The sequence below is a fragment of the Falco rusticolus genome, chromosome 6 (genome assembly GCF_015220075.1).
Source record: "Falco rusticolus isolate bFalRus1 chromosome 6, bFalRus1.pri, whole genome shotgun sequence".
Taxonomy (NCBI): Eukaryota; Metazoa; Chordata; class Aves; order Falconiformes; family Falconidae; genus Falco; species Falco rusticolus.
This window is the reverse complement of record NC_051192.1, coordinates 86,029,427-86,046,078: the sequence shown is the minus strand read 5'-3', so window position 1 is coordinate 86,046,078 and position 16,652 is coordinate 86,029,427. Positions and strand designations below refer to the sequence as shown.

General features: G+C 36.5%; 1 protein-coding gene across 4 annotated transcripts in view; it reads left to right on the top strand.

Annotated features, from left to right (window-relative positions):
* Positions 1 to 16,652, top strand: part of RNGTT (RNA guanylyltransferase and 5'-phosphatase) — a 193,439-nt gene that overhangs the window by 29,098 nt on the left and 147,689 nt on the right. For all 4 annotated transcript variants that reach the window (XM_037391363.1, XM_037391362.1, XM_037391364.1 and 1 more), the window contains 2 exons: positions 6,175 to 6,284; positions 7,172 to 7,273. In XM_037391363.1, coding sequence (XP_037247260.1) covers positions 6,175 to 6,284; positions 7,172 to 7,273 — 212 coding nt within the window. The remainder of the gene's footprint in view (positions 1 to 6,174; positions 6,285 to 7,171; positions 7,274 to 16,652) is intronic.

Below are 16,652 nucleotides of genomic sequence, written 5' to 3'. Positions count from 1 at the left end.
TTTTTTGTAGCCATGTGGATGAAATTCAGAATTTTTTTAAATTCACTGCTCATTTTGGTAAATATTCTTACCTTTTGAAATTTTGGAGGGTTGAGAATTGTGTTATCAAAAAGCAATATGAGCTTAAAATCCCCAAGGCAGCTTTGAAATTATTTTTTGTTCAAAGCTGTTTTAACTGTATCATGATAAGAAATATGGCTGATCGCTTATGGTGATTGAACATACATCTGCATAATTCTGATGAAATAAGTTGCTGTAGTTACCATAGTATGGAACTAATACTCCAGAGTGAAGAATATACTTGTATCATCTGAAGACTAATGGCTCAGTTCTCTCCAAATCCCTGACTTTTTTTATTTTATTTGCAGATAAACTAGGGGAGAATGTTGCTGAGTGCAAAAATAGATTCGGTTCTTTTTGCATAACACTGAATTCATTTACTTGTGTCTGAGGTGTATTTGTTTGCAAACACTTGGAAATCCTCATAGGAAATACGCTGCAAAAATGCATTTTGTTGTTACTGCAGCTGCTCAATGTGGTTTACAGATGGAGTATGGAAGAAATTAGCCTGAAAGGAATATAAAATCTTGTCCAGAGAAGCAAGATGAACTTTGAAAACTTTCAAATAGTCTATCAGCTGGAATAAAAAATTGCCAACACAGTGAAAATCCATAGTAAAAATATACTCAGGGATATGGTCACTACCTCCATTAGCCTTGCAGTAAAACATTGATATTTCAGAAAATTTATTTGGGCTGGAACCACAGACCTGTGTTTTTGACTTGCCTTTTGATGTGTTAGCAAATGAGGTGTGATGGTGACATCCAATGACAGCCTCTTTTCAGCAAGTATAAAACTGAACTGGTCTGTTTAACAGGAATCATGATCCTGGCTTCCCAGGCTTTTTCTTTTCTGCCACCATAGTTCTTTTGAAAGCTGGAAGCTAAATTATACGAATAAGCATATTAATGACTAAAAGGTAATTATGAGTTAGAGAATTTATGAAAAAAGAATCATCTAGTTAATATGCATATTCGTATAATTCAGTTTTGCAGCTCTGGAGGAACATTCTTTGACATGAAGAGGAGGAACTGGGAGAATTCTTTACCATGGTTCTTGGCTGGCAGATTGGACTGCTTAACTCAGTAGAGATGGATACAGTCTATTTGTGATTCCTTGTAAATATGTGATCTACATGGGTATGATTATCAGGTAAATACCTCTTGCTCAGATTTTCTTATTATTTTACTGTCTAAAGGGCTAAATTTTCAGCATTATGTTGATTTCTTGTAGTATTTGTTTTCAGCCTTCAAATTTGACTCTTTCTGTAAACACCTGAGGGTAGACAGTGTCAAAGTAGAGGTGGCTGTGGTGATAGTGGTGAGATCTGAAATGATTTCATGTTGGCCCAAGTCTTTTTGGGGACAAGTAAAGTTTAGAGGTAGAGGATGAGACACTTCCCAGGCAGCTCGCTAGGATAATGAATAGTCGGAAGCAGCTGCCCGGCTAGCCTGTGAAGTTAGCATGCTGTCCATTTCAGAAACTCCATCTTGGATGTGAGAAACTTTATTGCAGCATCTTGCATTAAAAATTCCATATTTTGATGTCAAAAAGTCATGACAGCCTTTCTTTTCTATGCTACATAAACTGTGGGAACAGTTAGAACATAATGCCATTACAGTTTCCTTTGTCATCATCTGAATGTAGTTGACAGGTAACAGCAAATCTGTTTGCTGTGGTCTCAGATGCTACACAGCAAATCCAAACACACATTGACTTTGTCAGCGCATGCCATAATAATTGTAGCTTCGAAGCAACATTATTAACTGACACTTAGAATCTCACTTCAGGGAGAAAAGTTTTTGGAGCAAAAAATACTTGGTTTTGCAAATAGGACAAAAAGTTATAATTCTGAGCTAGAACCTTCAGAATTTTCAACGGGATCTTTTACTGTTTAATAAGGAGTGCCGCCTATTCTAGTCCCATGTAAGCTGTGTATTTCACAGGTATTACAGGGTGTGATATGTAGCGCTTCTAAAATGGATGGTTACATCTCAATGGTCTAGAAGAGATGGTAGCTGATTTTGTGTGCAGGTGTCTTGTGGTCATCTGTGAGACCGGGAAACCATTAAACCTCATGGTTGATATAGTTGGGAAGGATAATATTTATTATTTAACTGTCAAAGTATTTTGTTTCTAAATGTCATGACTTTGGTTTTTTTCTGCCTAACCTACTTTTTTTTGCTGAAGTTTAACCCCTGTGCTTACAGTTCTGCCCATGGGTGTCTTGATGGATATGGAAAAAAGATAATTTTCTGATTTTACAGCAGCATTTTATATACTCATATATGGGTGTAATTTCCTTTTTAGCCTCCTCTTTCTCCACATTAAATGCCAATTTGTTCACTTTTTCCCTATAGTCCATATTTTTTGTATTTCTGTCCATTCTTGTCATTCTTTGTATTCTGTCGTGTTGACTCACATTTTTCTGAGACTGTGGTGCCTATGATTGAACACAAGCCTCTAGCTGAGGCCATCCTAATGCTTAATAGAGAGGAATTAATTTTTCGTATCTTAAGGCTAGTATTTCTGTTTATATATCTCAATATAATTGCCTTTTACAAGACAGAATAATACTAATTCAGCGCTTTTTCTCTTGGTGCTTCCGTATCTTTTCCTCTAATTACCTACCAGTGTGTGTTTGTGTAATTGCTTATGCCCTGTTAAGTGTAGAACTTTGTTTATACTGAATTGTACAGTGTTTTTTCCAGCCCATTCTTGTAATTAAGGATAACACTGAATTCTTAAGCTGCCATCACAGTCTGTATCCCTGTTACTAAATTCACAGATGTCACAAAAATAAGAATATGCTAATAGGAAATTTAGGGAAAATAAATTAACTCTCTTATACCTAAACAACCCCGCAGATTCTCCTCAAGGTATTCTTCCATTTTGTTCGTGAAACACTAGCTCCTCTGAACCTGGTTTCAAAACGTGTTGCTCTCCTGTTTTATAGAAATTAGATCTACCCCATGTTTTCTGAGTTCCCCTCTGAGAACAAGACAAGCAAACAAAAGCCGAGCCAAAAACCAGCATCAAAAGATGTGATATTTCCTGCTTCTCCTGATTCTGTGAAGCTTGTTTCATCACCAAAACCAAATGATTAGTTGAACACCATGGTTACTGAGTGACAGTCAGTATATTTTTGTTGTATCTTTTTTGTTTGTACATGCCTAGAGGCAGTTCTTGTGATTTGGTCTGGTATTTCTAGGTATTAAATCAAAGCTGATCAGTGTAAGTTCCTGTCTCTCCCTTCCTGTCTTTTAGAAGATGCAGGCTGTGTCTCTTCCTGACATGTTTTGGAACGTTTCTTGTCCTCTGGAAGGCAGTCTCTGAGCATACTGGCACCCAGTCAGGTCTGAGTAGCCTGAAGATGGCTATCACCCAGGCCTGGTGATAGCCACTAGGGTTAGGGAGGTGTGTGTTTGGGGCTGTTCCCACTCGCACCCACTCCTCCAGGTGGTGTTTAGGATCTGAACCAACACAAGATGATACATATCGCCACTTCTCCTTCAGCTGAAGTGATGGGTGGAGGGATATGGTGGCAGGTGGGAAGAGCTTGATTGATTAGTACAGCTTGTGCAGAGACTAGATACTGAGTGCATGTAGTTACCTTGGATCCATCAGGGCTTATAGCTCTTGGCTTAGTAGCAGCACTGAGGACCTCAGGTGCTCCTGCTGAGCTGCACGCTCTGGCATCCTTGCACTGTATTCTCCAGTGTAGTGTTTCCAGAGGGGGTTGTTAGCTCAACAACGGTGCGGCAAGCGCCTGGATCTGGCTGAGTTTTGGCACCTTATCCGAGGAAATGTCCTCATGAAACCTGGAGCGCTGAGTTGGCCAGGGACAGGTGCCCAAGTGACTCACCTTGTTTTCATAGTGCTGTGCCTTAGCTAGTGAGTATACTTGAGGCAGATAACCTGCAAGAGAGACCTTCAAATGGCAAGCACCAGTTTCATGTTTATGACTTTTTATTTTCTGGAGAATTTTTCCAGTTGCCTGCCTTTTGCTTTAATATATAGCAGTCATACTGCTGTCACATTCTGCCGTTATTTGAGAAGGAAGATACAACCATTTTTCTTTGGTCATGGTGCTCTTAACCAGACAGAATTCAGACAACATGCTGGCCAGGCACGTGTAACTGTCTGTCTCCCTTGCCCAGTCACCTGTGTGCCATTGCACCTGCTGGTGCCCACATAAATAATATGGGACAAGTGATGCACCAAAGGTCTGTGGAGCTTAAGGTGATTAAGGTTATGCACTAGGGTATTTCTTTAGGATGTACTGTTCTCAGAATACAATTTGGAGATGCAACTGAGCCAATCTTAACTAAATGCAGGCTGTACTGAAAACTGTAGTCCTGCTTTCCCTGCACTTCTGTGTTCCTTCTGCTTCCCTTGTGCTGGCACTAGTGCTGACTCATCCTATGGTGAACTAGTTTAGGATACTAATTTGCCAGAAAATTATTAATTTATGATACTGTTTTTGCCAAATTAGTTCCTAGACTTGCTCAAGAGTAGAACAGATGAGTGCCATGGTGTGTGGAAAAAGGAGCAAAAAAGCTCCTTTCATCAGTAGTGTGCAGCTAGATTTGTTAAGGCAAGTTTCAAACATTTTAGTGATGACATACACAATACTTGTACCTTCATTTGCAGGATTCATAATTCAACAGCTGAAACACCATGCTTTGATCTTCTTAGTCTGCATTGCGAATGTATTTGAGATGCTGTTGAAATAAATCTGGTCAAATTGGGATCTCTAAAGAGATCTTTTATTATGTAGCTTTTTAGATCTGATGGCTTTAATGTGTTCTGTTGTACAGAATTTGTTTTTATTCCACTCAGCATCAAACTTTTTCTGAAATATACAAGTTATTTTTGAGTTTTATTTTCAGTATTCTTTTATTGATCTCTATTTAGGCTTTTCTGTGGCATTCAGGATAGCACCTCCACTTTAGTAACTTGGTTTAGATTGAGAATAAAATCATGCAAGTATAATTTCACACAAATACTTTGTTACAAACCAGCCGTTTATGTTTTCTCTTTTGTTAATAAATTTTTCCTAGACCAACTGAGAGCCCTTTAAGTCTGCTGCTGTTTAAGTACATTCATTCTTTCAATTGTTTTCCCTCTGGTGTAAGTTTTAAGTTTTCAGACATAAAATGTGGTAGATACCCAGCTGGAGGTGAAATTAATGTAATTGAACTTCTTGTACTGCAGTTACCATCTAGGTCTGATAAAATTAACATATTTAATTGAAAACATACATCTTTGATTTAGAGGGAGAAAAGAATGACTTAATGTCTTTAAAAAGACCCAGCAGAAACCTCTTGTCTAAAGATTTTTTCGCAGTGACTTGAGCTCAGTAATTACCGAGCTACTTAGGTTTACCTTCTGTGTTAGATCTCTACTGTTAGTGAGCAGCTCTTGCTTTTCATGAATCAAGGAAAACACAGAATTGTTGGTCTGGAAATACTATTTATGTATTAGAAACTTTATTTAACATTTCATATGTCAATTCTGTCCTTGGTTTCCAGTTTGTTTATTTTGAGGCCATACTTTTTGACACACTTAAAAGTGGTGTCACAAGGGCTTCTGCCAGAAGATATTGTGACCTTTAATATATGGTGATTTGCTTTAGGTTCAGATTTTCATCCATAAATAAACATCTTGCATTACCTTGAAATTCCATGTGTGACCAATTTACTATTAAATACTTGATACTAATGTACTTTCTTTTTAAATAAGATAATTTTAGTTGCAAATGAAAAATGAGTCTGATGCTGTAGCTTGACATGGCAACTTTCTTGAGAGTACTAGCTAAACAATGCTTATCCCTTACCATTTACCTCCTTTGTAAATTTTTTTAATCATTATTTTAGGTTTTCCCCCATAAATAAGTCATTTTAGTTCCTACATTCATAATATGGCTCACCAGTGAGTTTACTGGCAAATCTCAAGTGATGTATCTTGGTATCTGGGGGTAAATTTTTAAGGAATATTTAAGCTACTATTGTTCATGAGGATCAACTTGTAAAAACAGACAATCTTGTAGTAATGTGCTCTGGTCAGCTTTTATGAAGGCTTAAATACTAATTATTTTTTTTTTTTATTTAGGGTGCAATTTTCTTGGAAGGAATAACAGTTAAATGTGTGACCCAAGTGACAACACAACCAAAGTTAGGAGGAATACAGCAAAAATGTCAGCAGTTCTGTGGATGGGAAGGGTATGAGAACCTTTAGAACCTGTTTATTTATACTGTCTAGAAATAAGTGTTACATTCCTAGTTTTGCGGAAGAACTCATTGTAAAAATGAGAAAAAGTAACTATTTTTGGATGGATTGTTTAAAAAAAAAAAAAAGCAAGCCCCAAAAACACTCAATAGTGAAACAGATGAGGATCTTGCATTGTACTGTGAAATGGTGTGATCAGCTGTTGATATTAAAAATGAAGATTGTAGAACTGCTTTTCCATTGAGATACAAAATGTTTTCAGATGAATTGTTCCTGTGCAAGTTCCAGATGTAGTCTAGTCCAGGTATTTGTCTAAAATTTAGTGCTTGCTGAAGCTGCACTACATTCCCAACTTATTTATACAACTGCTTTCTATTATTTTATTATATTATAGTTTTTCTTTATACATTTCAGTATTGAGGTACAATACTAATTTTTTATAGCCAACTTGGATTTGTGTTCAATGTTAATGAGAATGTTGATTTTAATGTCTCACATTCTGAACTCCTCCTTTCCAAAGCTGACGATCCAGGCAGTTGTTCACCATGCTTACTGACCTGCTGATGCTTATAGTTCTTCCTGTGCTTGTAATTTTGAATTCAAATATCTCTTCCTCCAGCTTTGAAGTTCCACGTAATTTAGTGTTTTGTCGTAAACAAATACCTGTGTTCTTATCAGAGAGGCATTTGATTCCTCTTGCAAAATACCTTATTGGAGAAGATATTCTAACTCCAAGTTAACCTTGCAGCAAGTCTGGTACAAGGTGTAACTTTAGTCTAACATAAAAAATGCATTGCCATGTGTGACTGTTTATTGCAGAACATTAATAAACATGGATGTATTTTTTGTTGTTTTTTGTTTGTTTGTTTGTTTTTTTAAGATCTGGATTCCCTGGAGCACAACCTGTTTCCATGGACAAGCAAAATATTAAATTTTTGGAACAGAAGCCATACAAAGTTAGCTGGAAAGCAGACGGCACTCGGTAAGTTAATTTTAAATTAAAAAGAAACACCCAGTAAATTGGGTAGACTGTATTTTCTCAGGAAAGTCAATTTGCTTCTACAAAGGACAAAGCATATTCTAACAAGAAAACTGACTCCAGCGGTTAATTTTTTGCTTGTCTTGGTACCTAACATTTGCTGAAGTTTGTGGCCAAGTTTCTTTAGCAGCTGTTCTGCAAACAGACTGTTAATGTATGTACTTTTATTCTTCATAACCCTTGACTGTCTGTCAGTCAGGACTTACCAAGGTCTTAGAATAATCTTAGATAACAGTAAGAGTTTGTTAAGCTAAGGAACTTGTTTATAAAAGCTAAATTAAAACTTCTAGTTGATCCTTCAGAAGCTGTCTAGCATTAGAAATTTCATAGGGTTTTTTCATGTGTGCTGTGATCCATAGTTCAAAGTTGTAGTTCTGGTCAGCGAAAGAGTCAATATAGCTTAATTTTCCATTACCAGTTCTCTTACATTCATTGTAGGGGTAACTTTTTTTTTTTTATAACGGACTATAATCTGATTGGATTGATGTGTTGAACCTCTTCAGTGTTGTTATTTCTGGTTTGAAACGTATCTTTATATTTAACTTCTCCAGTATACTTGTGTGGTGTTTCTTCTGCTCTGAAATGCTAACATCATCAAATACAGAATGGAAAACACTTTTTTTTCTTCGCTAACTGGTTATAGATCAATCTCAACTGCATGAGACTCTGTTGTTCAAACGTGTGCATCTGGTAGCAGTGGGTATCCTTTCATTACTTTGTTTTGTATGAAAAAAACATGTCACATGGGGTTTCTTGTCCCTATACCCAGCAGCTTGGATGAGGTACAGAAGGTATTTGCTATTCACATTGAAATAAAACCCTACACGTTAGGTGCCCTGTTTCCTTGTACTCTTGCAAGGAGCTACTGTGGCTTTTCATACAAGCAACTACCTTCTGTAATATTCCAAACCTCCAAAATCATACTTATTTTCATAGGACTGAATATCTTTAATAGGTTGAAACATTTGTGAAATTACAACTGTTTTCTTGAGGTTTTGAAGTAACCATCTACATCTAACTTTCTGTTTTTCTTTAGTATTTCTGGTTTCAAAATTAAAATCAAGAATTCTAGATATTAATGGAAATGGTTTTAACCTATGCTACATGTAGCATTCGGATCACAGTGTTCCTTTTTGTTCTGGGTGCTAGCTTGAGGTCATTAATAGTGTGATTTCTTACATCATAGTCAATAGTGTCTGAGTAACAGGAAGAATTTAAATTGTAAGACACATTCATTTCCATAGCTTGATTTTTATTTCTTAAAGATGTTCTTCACATACAGTGGTATTTAAGCAATTGTAATCTGTGCTAAGTGGAATGACTTTAGTTTTTCTTCACTTAGAGCAAATGAGTAGATTTCTAACCTGCTTTGACTTGATCAGAGAAAGTGCAATTACAGTGAATGTAGACACAGTAAGAGGAGGACTGTTAAGCTCATCTGCGCGTGGTGCTTTACACATGTACAAGTTAGAAGGCATCAGTTGTGTGGAAGAAATGTATACTTTCAAAACCAGGAGGTAATAATTTTTGTTTTCAGGCTGGTGAAGTTAAAATACTGGTTGTGCATATGGCTAAGTGCAAGAAGAGTTTTGTTTTAGCAGTGCAATGGAAAGCATTCTCCTTCCATGTGCTGAGACAACAGAGTTTTGATACTAAATAAAAGGCAGTGTAGCCTGTCTTCTAAAGTTTTTCTTGTGCTCTTTATTTTGTTAGGGTTGTTATCTTTAGTAATAGGATGGAGTATACTAGATTATGAAAAGCTTGGAAAATATGGGGAATTAGGTGTCTTAGAAGAATTACCAAGTGGCTCCACATGGAGTCAGTCAGGGTTCAGCACAATTCAGCCAGAACTAAGCTGTCTCCTATAAAAAAAAAGCCCTTCAGGTTTCTCTCATCAGTGGAGTTTGTACTTCAACGGTTTATTAGCTTGGGCAGAGCGTGGTGTGAAAATACAAAATAAACTTGCACTCAATATAACATCCAAGCATTAAGAAATGGGTGGGAATATTTGGCTTATGAACATTGGCTGGCTGTATGCACAAGCACTGGGGTAATGTGATGCAGGTGTTCACAGGGTGCGAGGTTACAGAAACATGGCGTTGGGAGATTCAGGCTTATTTTCGGAGCAGTACAGTGCATTCAAAAGCTGCTGAGCCTAAACAAGTAAACTCGGCCAACTTAAACTGACCATGCAAAGAGCCAGATGGGAGCCTTAGCATTTATTACATTTATTATGCTTTTAATCCACATTCCAGCTATACTGCCTGTGGACTTGACTTGTATAACTATGAAAATATGTTTACAAAGTATTAATGTCCTGTGCGGCTCAGATGCTGATAATCCTTGCCTTTTTTCACAGCTTAGTCCTTCAGGAAGCCTTTGTTTAGGGATTGGTTTACACTAGTATTTTAGTATGTCTTAAAGACAGTATGGATGTGTTTTCATATAATTTAGGCCTATTGCTTCACAAAATAGTAATAGCAGAAAATAATTCTGCTTTTTAAAATAATTTCTTTACAGAAGACCATTTGATACTAAAGGAAAAAATTGGTTCATCTGCAGTGTCTCTTAGTGTGCATTGCCACTGAAGAATAACGTGTGCAAAACTGTGTGTTGTTAGCTAATATGGATTGGTATGTCTTAGAACAAATACAAAGATGTTGTAAAATTACAATTAGTGCTATTCCGTGGGGCTGTAAGCTATTTTTCCACATTTATTTTTTTGTTCGTGTTTCCAATATGAAGAGTGAGTGTTTGTCATATATTATTCATTTGGAAAATTGAAGTCTTAGGGAGTATTCTTATTTTCTTACTCAGATGTAGAGGATGCATACATACTGAATACTAAAATAAATATATAGAAAATAGTAGTGCACCTGGAAGACTGCCCTTTGTAAGAGAAATTAAAGTGTACATGTAATTTCTTGTAGAAAATTTCAGTATTTTGGACATTCTGTCCTGTGTTTTTACAGTTCTAGGATGGTGACAAAACAGACTGGATGAAGAATAAAACTGAGGGAATGAAATACTTCTTTTAAATTTTCTCAATACGTAATAACTTGTAGTTGTTTATGGAGATACAGAGATGATAAGCATGTTCAGAGAGGAAAATGGTGCTACAAAGATTCAATGTTACTGATATTCACCTGAAGGTGTGATGTGAAAGAGAGATTAAAGATGAAACCCTGAGCTATTATTTGGACATCTAGACACGGTGCATGATAGTTAAGCTAATCAACAATGAAAAATGATGATGACAGTTTTTCCATTGGACATGCTTCTAATTATTTTGTTGTTCTCTGATGATCTGGACTCCATATGCAATTAAACAGGTTTTCATTAATTATTCTGAATGCTTGTGTTGACAGGCGTGACCTTCCTGAATTTAATATTAAGATATCAGTTAGTAGAGATCCATTTATGGATCCCCTGCTTACTTCATCTGGAGATGAAACCCCTGTAATCAAATATCTCTGAAGCCATTCTGTTAAGTGTAGTTTAGATGCAGCAGTCTAGGGTCTGCCTATTACAATATTATTTGGCTTGCATACGTTTGTTTTTTTGTTGTTGTTGTGTTCTCTCTTTTTGCTTAAAAAAGCACTGCTGTTTCATCAGACGGATTGGACTTTCAGAAAAGCAGGTGCTTAACTAATAACTTTATACGTTCTCACTTAGCCAAAACATTCTAATCTCAGTTAATAGCAATATTTGCTCAACTTAGCCAAACTTCTTACATTTCACCATTGTTAAATACCTGTATTTTATTCCTGCAACAGTAGTTTTCTCTAGATGTTTCATTTACTTGAGTGGTATCTTACACACTTTTGTAAACGTGTGGGTTCTGAGTCTGGTTTGTGTAAAAACTCATCCTCCTCCATTCTCTTGCAGCCCTGAGTTCAAAATCTTTTGACTTACCCTTGCTTAGTCTGTCCAGATTTACAGACTTTGTGCCTACACCATGGTCTTCCTTGTTCTGCGCCTCGTTTCCAGAGCCCTTGTTCCATGAACATCAGCAAGGCACACCTCTTGTTCTCAATCCAGTTTTCGTTCTGGAGCATGTTTGCTCCAATGGGAAATGCAGTGTGAACTGCCCTACTCTTCATGAATGCCTGTGTATAAAGATGTGCACGTTTACATCTCAGGTTTAGACAAGCAAACTTTAAATTAAAAGAGCTTTGAAGCTCACTTAGCATTGGCTCTCTGGAAAAATATTTTCTTTGTGCCAGCTATTTGTGTGTATGTAAATATTATATGCAACTGTGTTTTGGGGAAAGAACACCTCTAAAATCATATTGCTTTAAATTATTATTATTATAAAAAATAAATCGCTTAAGTCTGCAGCTGTTCTGAGTGGTTTTGTGAATTCTATCCTGTATATTCTTTGGAACAGTTGTCAGACTGAAGTCTTAAAAGTAATTTTAATGCTAGTCTATTCATAAGGCACAAGAATTCCAAAGGGTAAATTTCCCACTATTAAATCATGCCTTTTGGCTGCGTTGAAATATACTCTGTATGTTACCATTAGCTACAGGGTATGTAGGGCTTTACAAATGTATCCAATTTTGTAGTGCTGTTTCCAAAACAGTAGTTGCTACCTGAGTAATTGTAACAGTATGTTCAAGGCGTACTGTATGACTCTGTTATCAACTTGGTACTGTACAGTGATTAACCCAGGTGGTTAGCGGCTTGCTGTATCCCTTGATATGTATCTCATTAATACAGTTTGTAGCAGATGCTCGTTCTAATGAGTGGAGCTGAATGTTCAGACAGGAGTATGGTTGATAAAGTAATGAGACACCAGTTTTGAGGAAAAAAAAAAAAAAAGGATGACTGTTACCACTAAGAATAATAAAAAGCTTTTAAAATGGCTGTGGAATAATTCAAATTAATACAATCAAACAGGGCTAGGTTTTATAATGCTAAAATATGACCTGAACTAAATGCAGGCTATTAAGAGGCGTAAGTTATTATTCTACATTTGTACGAGTACCTTTTTATTTTTCGCATCTGTACACAGGCAGTTTTAGTAAAAATAATAAATATGATCATAATACTATGGCTGTTCAATTACGGTAAGGCAGCTATTAAAAAAAAGGCAGAACAGGTAGTTCTTGCCAAAGGCTATTATATTTGAAAAATATTCATGCAAATTTATTGGCTTGCAGGTATCTAACTGAACAAGTAGATACAGAATGTAAAGCAGCTCTTCTGAGAATTGCTGCTAATTGTCTAAAGGTGTTTGTAACAAAATAGGAACATCTCTGAAGTTAGTTCTTTTTTCATGATTAGCAAATTACATTTTAGAAAAAAGGCCTGTTGCCTAAAAAATTCTCACATTGTTGGTATCATACTACAAAATAGAAATAGTAAAGCTAAACTTAACCGTATGGTAAAACTGGTGGCCAAATTTTTGGGTTCTGTTTATTAATCAAATAATTTTGATTTATCCAAAGCATGTAAGTCACTGTATTATCAAACTTCCCATGTTTCTTTAACTTTTTGTACAAAGTGAAGAAAATTTCTATTTTTATTAAACTTTAAAATTATTGGCACTTGCAGCCTCTTCAGAAACATACTAGTGACCTTTACATGAAGCAGGTTTACTTTTTAAGGTAACTTTTCATGCATGTTGTTAAAATGTAATGAAGGTAAGGTAAAAGTTTCTCCCTGAATTTGCATGGCTAAATACTTTTTTTTTTTTCCCCTAATCTTTGATTGTGTGCATGATGAAATGACGCTTACATGCGTAACTGAGAAATTGCAGATTCCTAACATGAAAAGTTATCCAGAAGTCACTTGTGATGAGAGTAGCTTGTGAAAAGGTGATCATTGCTAAAGAACAGCTCTAAGAAAATGGAGAAAACTGAGAAGCAGACTTTTGTTTTTGAAATAAAGAGGTAAAAGAAACGAGGCCAAAATTAGGTGGCTTGGAAGAAAAATGATAGCCTGTCTGTAAAGGATTAAAGAAGAGGTAGTTGAATGTGTTCATGGAAAAACTGTTATCCCTGAGAGACAGGAGGAGGTTAGAGGGAAATTTGGGATAATAATGAGAGTGAAGGAGAAACAGAAGATTGAAGAAAACAAACCCATGTACTTGAGAACTCATTATTAAGAACAAGACATCAATTTGTCATGAAAGCAGATCTAGAGAACGGGATGATTGTCTCCTGGGAGCAAAGATATTAATGTGGAGTTGAACTCGAAAGAGACTCAGTTGGTGTAAGAAAGAAGCCACAGAATAATTTTCAGATTGGTACAAATGACATGACCAGATTCTCATGGATGTGGATTTTTTTGCCCAGTAGTGGAAAATGCCTGAAGTGGAGGTTTATGCAATTGTTACTGGATTCTTTACTAATTTAGAGGTGGGGGTCAAAAATGTAGGATTTTGAGATTTGACAGATGGCTTTGGAAACGGTGCTAACAAGAAAGTTTAGGGTTGTTAAATCACTGGAAGGCATTTGTGAGTAAAGAGCTTTTCTCAAGGTATGAATACGCCCTTGCTGGGCACCTTACTTTCTGACCCTGGAGGGCTAGTGAATAGGTGGGTTATTATATATTGTGTTTTGAGTGGCTTGTCGTTTAGTCATATATGTTTATGGACTTGTGGTCAGGAAGGAGCATTTGTGTCCCAATGATAGGATGGGGTGAAGAACCCCCACAAAAATCATCTGGATGCTTTTAAACCACACCTTACTTTCCTTTCCCATCTTCTTCTCCCCACTTACCTTAAGAAATAGACTTAATTGTTTATCAGTTTTGCACCATTGGTTGGTGATGCAGTGTATCCCTTCCTCTGTGGTTGGGGCGCATTTCTGTGGTCTGAAATTTTAAAGGACAGAAATATTCCGGGGTTTGGATGTGTACTGAACAGACTTTTCGGGACGAAAGAGATTTTTTTATAGCAGTGACAGGTTTTGTGAACAACTGGGCTTAACTCAAGTGGTTTGTTTCCAAGCTAAATTAGCTTTATTCAAACCATGTGCTTATGTAACTATCAGCAATGGGCAAAGCCTCAACTGTTGAGTGTTAATTATACATCGTTCATGTGTGTAAGACAGCTACTCTTCAGACATTTGTTATTATTTTCATTGAGTATCTCAAAGTAGTAGTTGTAAGGTTTTCTCTATTATTCCCATGAAACTGTCAAAATGGGATGGTATTTAAAGAGAAGACTTGGAACAAAAATCACAGTTAAAAGGATAAAGTGACTGTTGCTATTCCCCTATTCCTGACTGTGCACTGCTTTGTTTTATGGTACATTCTCAAGGTCTTTGGAAGGGAAATGCAGTTTTTGTTTACATGGCATAGTCCCTTGTGGTCCTTCTTTGTAATTACGTGAACTAGTTCTTTAAGAGAAAATGAGCTTGTCCATTTTTAAACTAGTTCTGTAGGTCTACAGCTGGAAGAACCTTGGTTTAGGTTTAGAGTCTGGAATCCATGCGGGATTTATTTCACTGACTTTATTTTGAATAATATACTTAAATGGAGATAACATATATTTTGTCTGGAAATTTCACTAAAAAAGTTGAGAAAATTATTGAAATGGTTGTAATAAAGCTTTTTTCCCCCACCTCCAGTCAAGATTAAAAGCTCTAAATAGCTTTTCTAGACTACAGTACTAATCGCTTGTTATGAACCTACAGTTTAGCTTTTAAGTGTGTAATGATAACATAATGTCAAGCTTCTGCAAAAGTTTATAAAGGTCACATTTGATTCTGGATTATAATGTATAAACTGTCTTTCTGATAATTGCTGAAAAGAGCAATTCACAGATGTTAAGCACTCTAAACAGCATTCTTCTTAATTTTCTGAAAAAGCAGATGCCTAATTCATAGGTTTTTTGTGTGTGTTTAGGTAGGAGTAGAAGACACAATGGGTTGGGGAGGCAGGAATGATGTGTTTTGAGACTAGAAGGTTGGAGTTTTAGTAGCTGAGATCTGAGTCTTTGCGCACTCTACGTTTTAATACCTATCCCTTATAGTTGTGTTGGGCATTTAGGATTACAGGACTGGTATCAGCCTGTTTCCCACAGCATTAGAACCCATGAATATTGTATGCCTACTTGAGTTTTGATTTGAGAGTGCAAAAATAAAGCTTCAGTAAGTTGAGGTAAGATTAAGGGCACTTTCAACGTATTTAGCATGTCCCCTATCTCGAGGTAAAGACATTCTAGCTCAGGATGAAGAAGCTTTAGTACAGGGTGGCCTCATAACCTCGACCTGTTGACATGTTGTCAAAGGGCATGGTGTCCTTTTCTAGGTTTTTTACCTATTGTACAGGGAATGAGAGCATGCCTAGACTTTGGCTAGCAGACTGACTTTGACAGCAGAAAAGGAGTTGCCAGATTTTGGTAGCCAGACTCATGGGTGTCATCAGATAACTCATCAGCTCTGTTTAACTATATGAATTATGAGCCAGGAGAGGTGTTTCTTGACTGACAGACTGTAAGTCAAACAACACAGCACAGTGTCATAAGGTGTTAAACTGATATCTAGAACTATTGGGTATAAATATTGTTAGTCATAAGATGTTCCCACAAGGCAGCATTATTTAAAGTAGAGATGTATACTGTAAACCAGGTCTGTTGGTTTCATAGCTGCTGGAATAAGTTGAAATTTTTTTTTTTTTTAATCTTAATGTTGCATTTGGAATGGGTGGTTGGGTGGTTTCTTTTCTTGGGGGGTGGTGGTGGTGTATGTATTTATTTATTTAATAGTAAGGCACATCCGTATCACTTTGCTGTTTCTTCATCTCCTGAATTCTGTTTTTTATATCATTGAATCGGCAAAGAGGGATGAATAAATAGGTGCAACAGAATATGTCATCCCCAGTCTGGTTCCAAATTGACTCAGTCAAAGCTGGCATTCTTACTCTAGGTTGTGTTTTCTCATTTGTATGTGCCTGCAATGGTGTCAAGACTCTGAAAAGAAGAGGCAGAAGGAAGCTGTTGTTTTTGTGTCCCTTTCTTAAGTGCTTAAGGAGCACTGCTGATGCGGTACCATGTAGAAGGTATAGTTTGTGAAGTAGCAGGCTTGATGCTTCACAGTTCTGAAGCCTTTTGACAGCTCACAAAGCTTTATGGTCACAATTCTGAGCCCTTTGGAAAGAGCTACTTAACTGATTATTCATATATAACTACTTGAATATTTGGACAGATTGTCTTCTAAGCAAGCTCTTTTGTTTATTTATAAATAGTTAATGCATTAAAATGCTTATTATGTAGCTTGTGCGATGAATACTAATCTTAGAGTATTCAGCTGTGGTCCTAAAATGTTCTAATTAGATGAAGATAGATGGTGTGCCTGCGTGTGTACCTGAT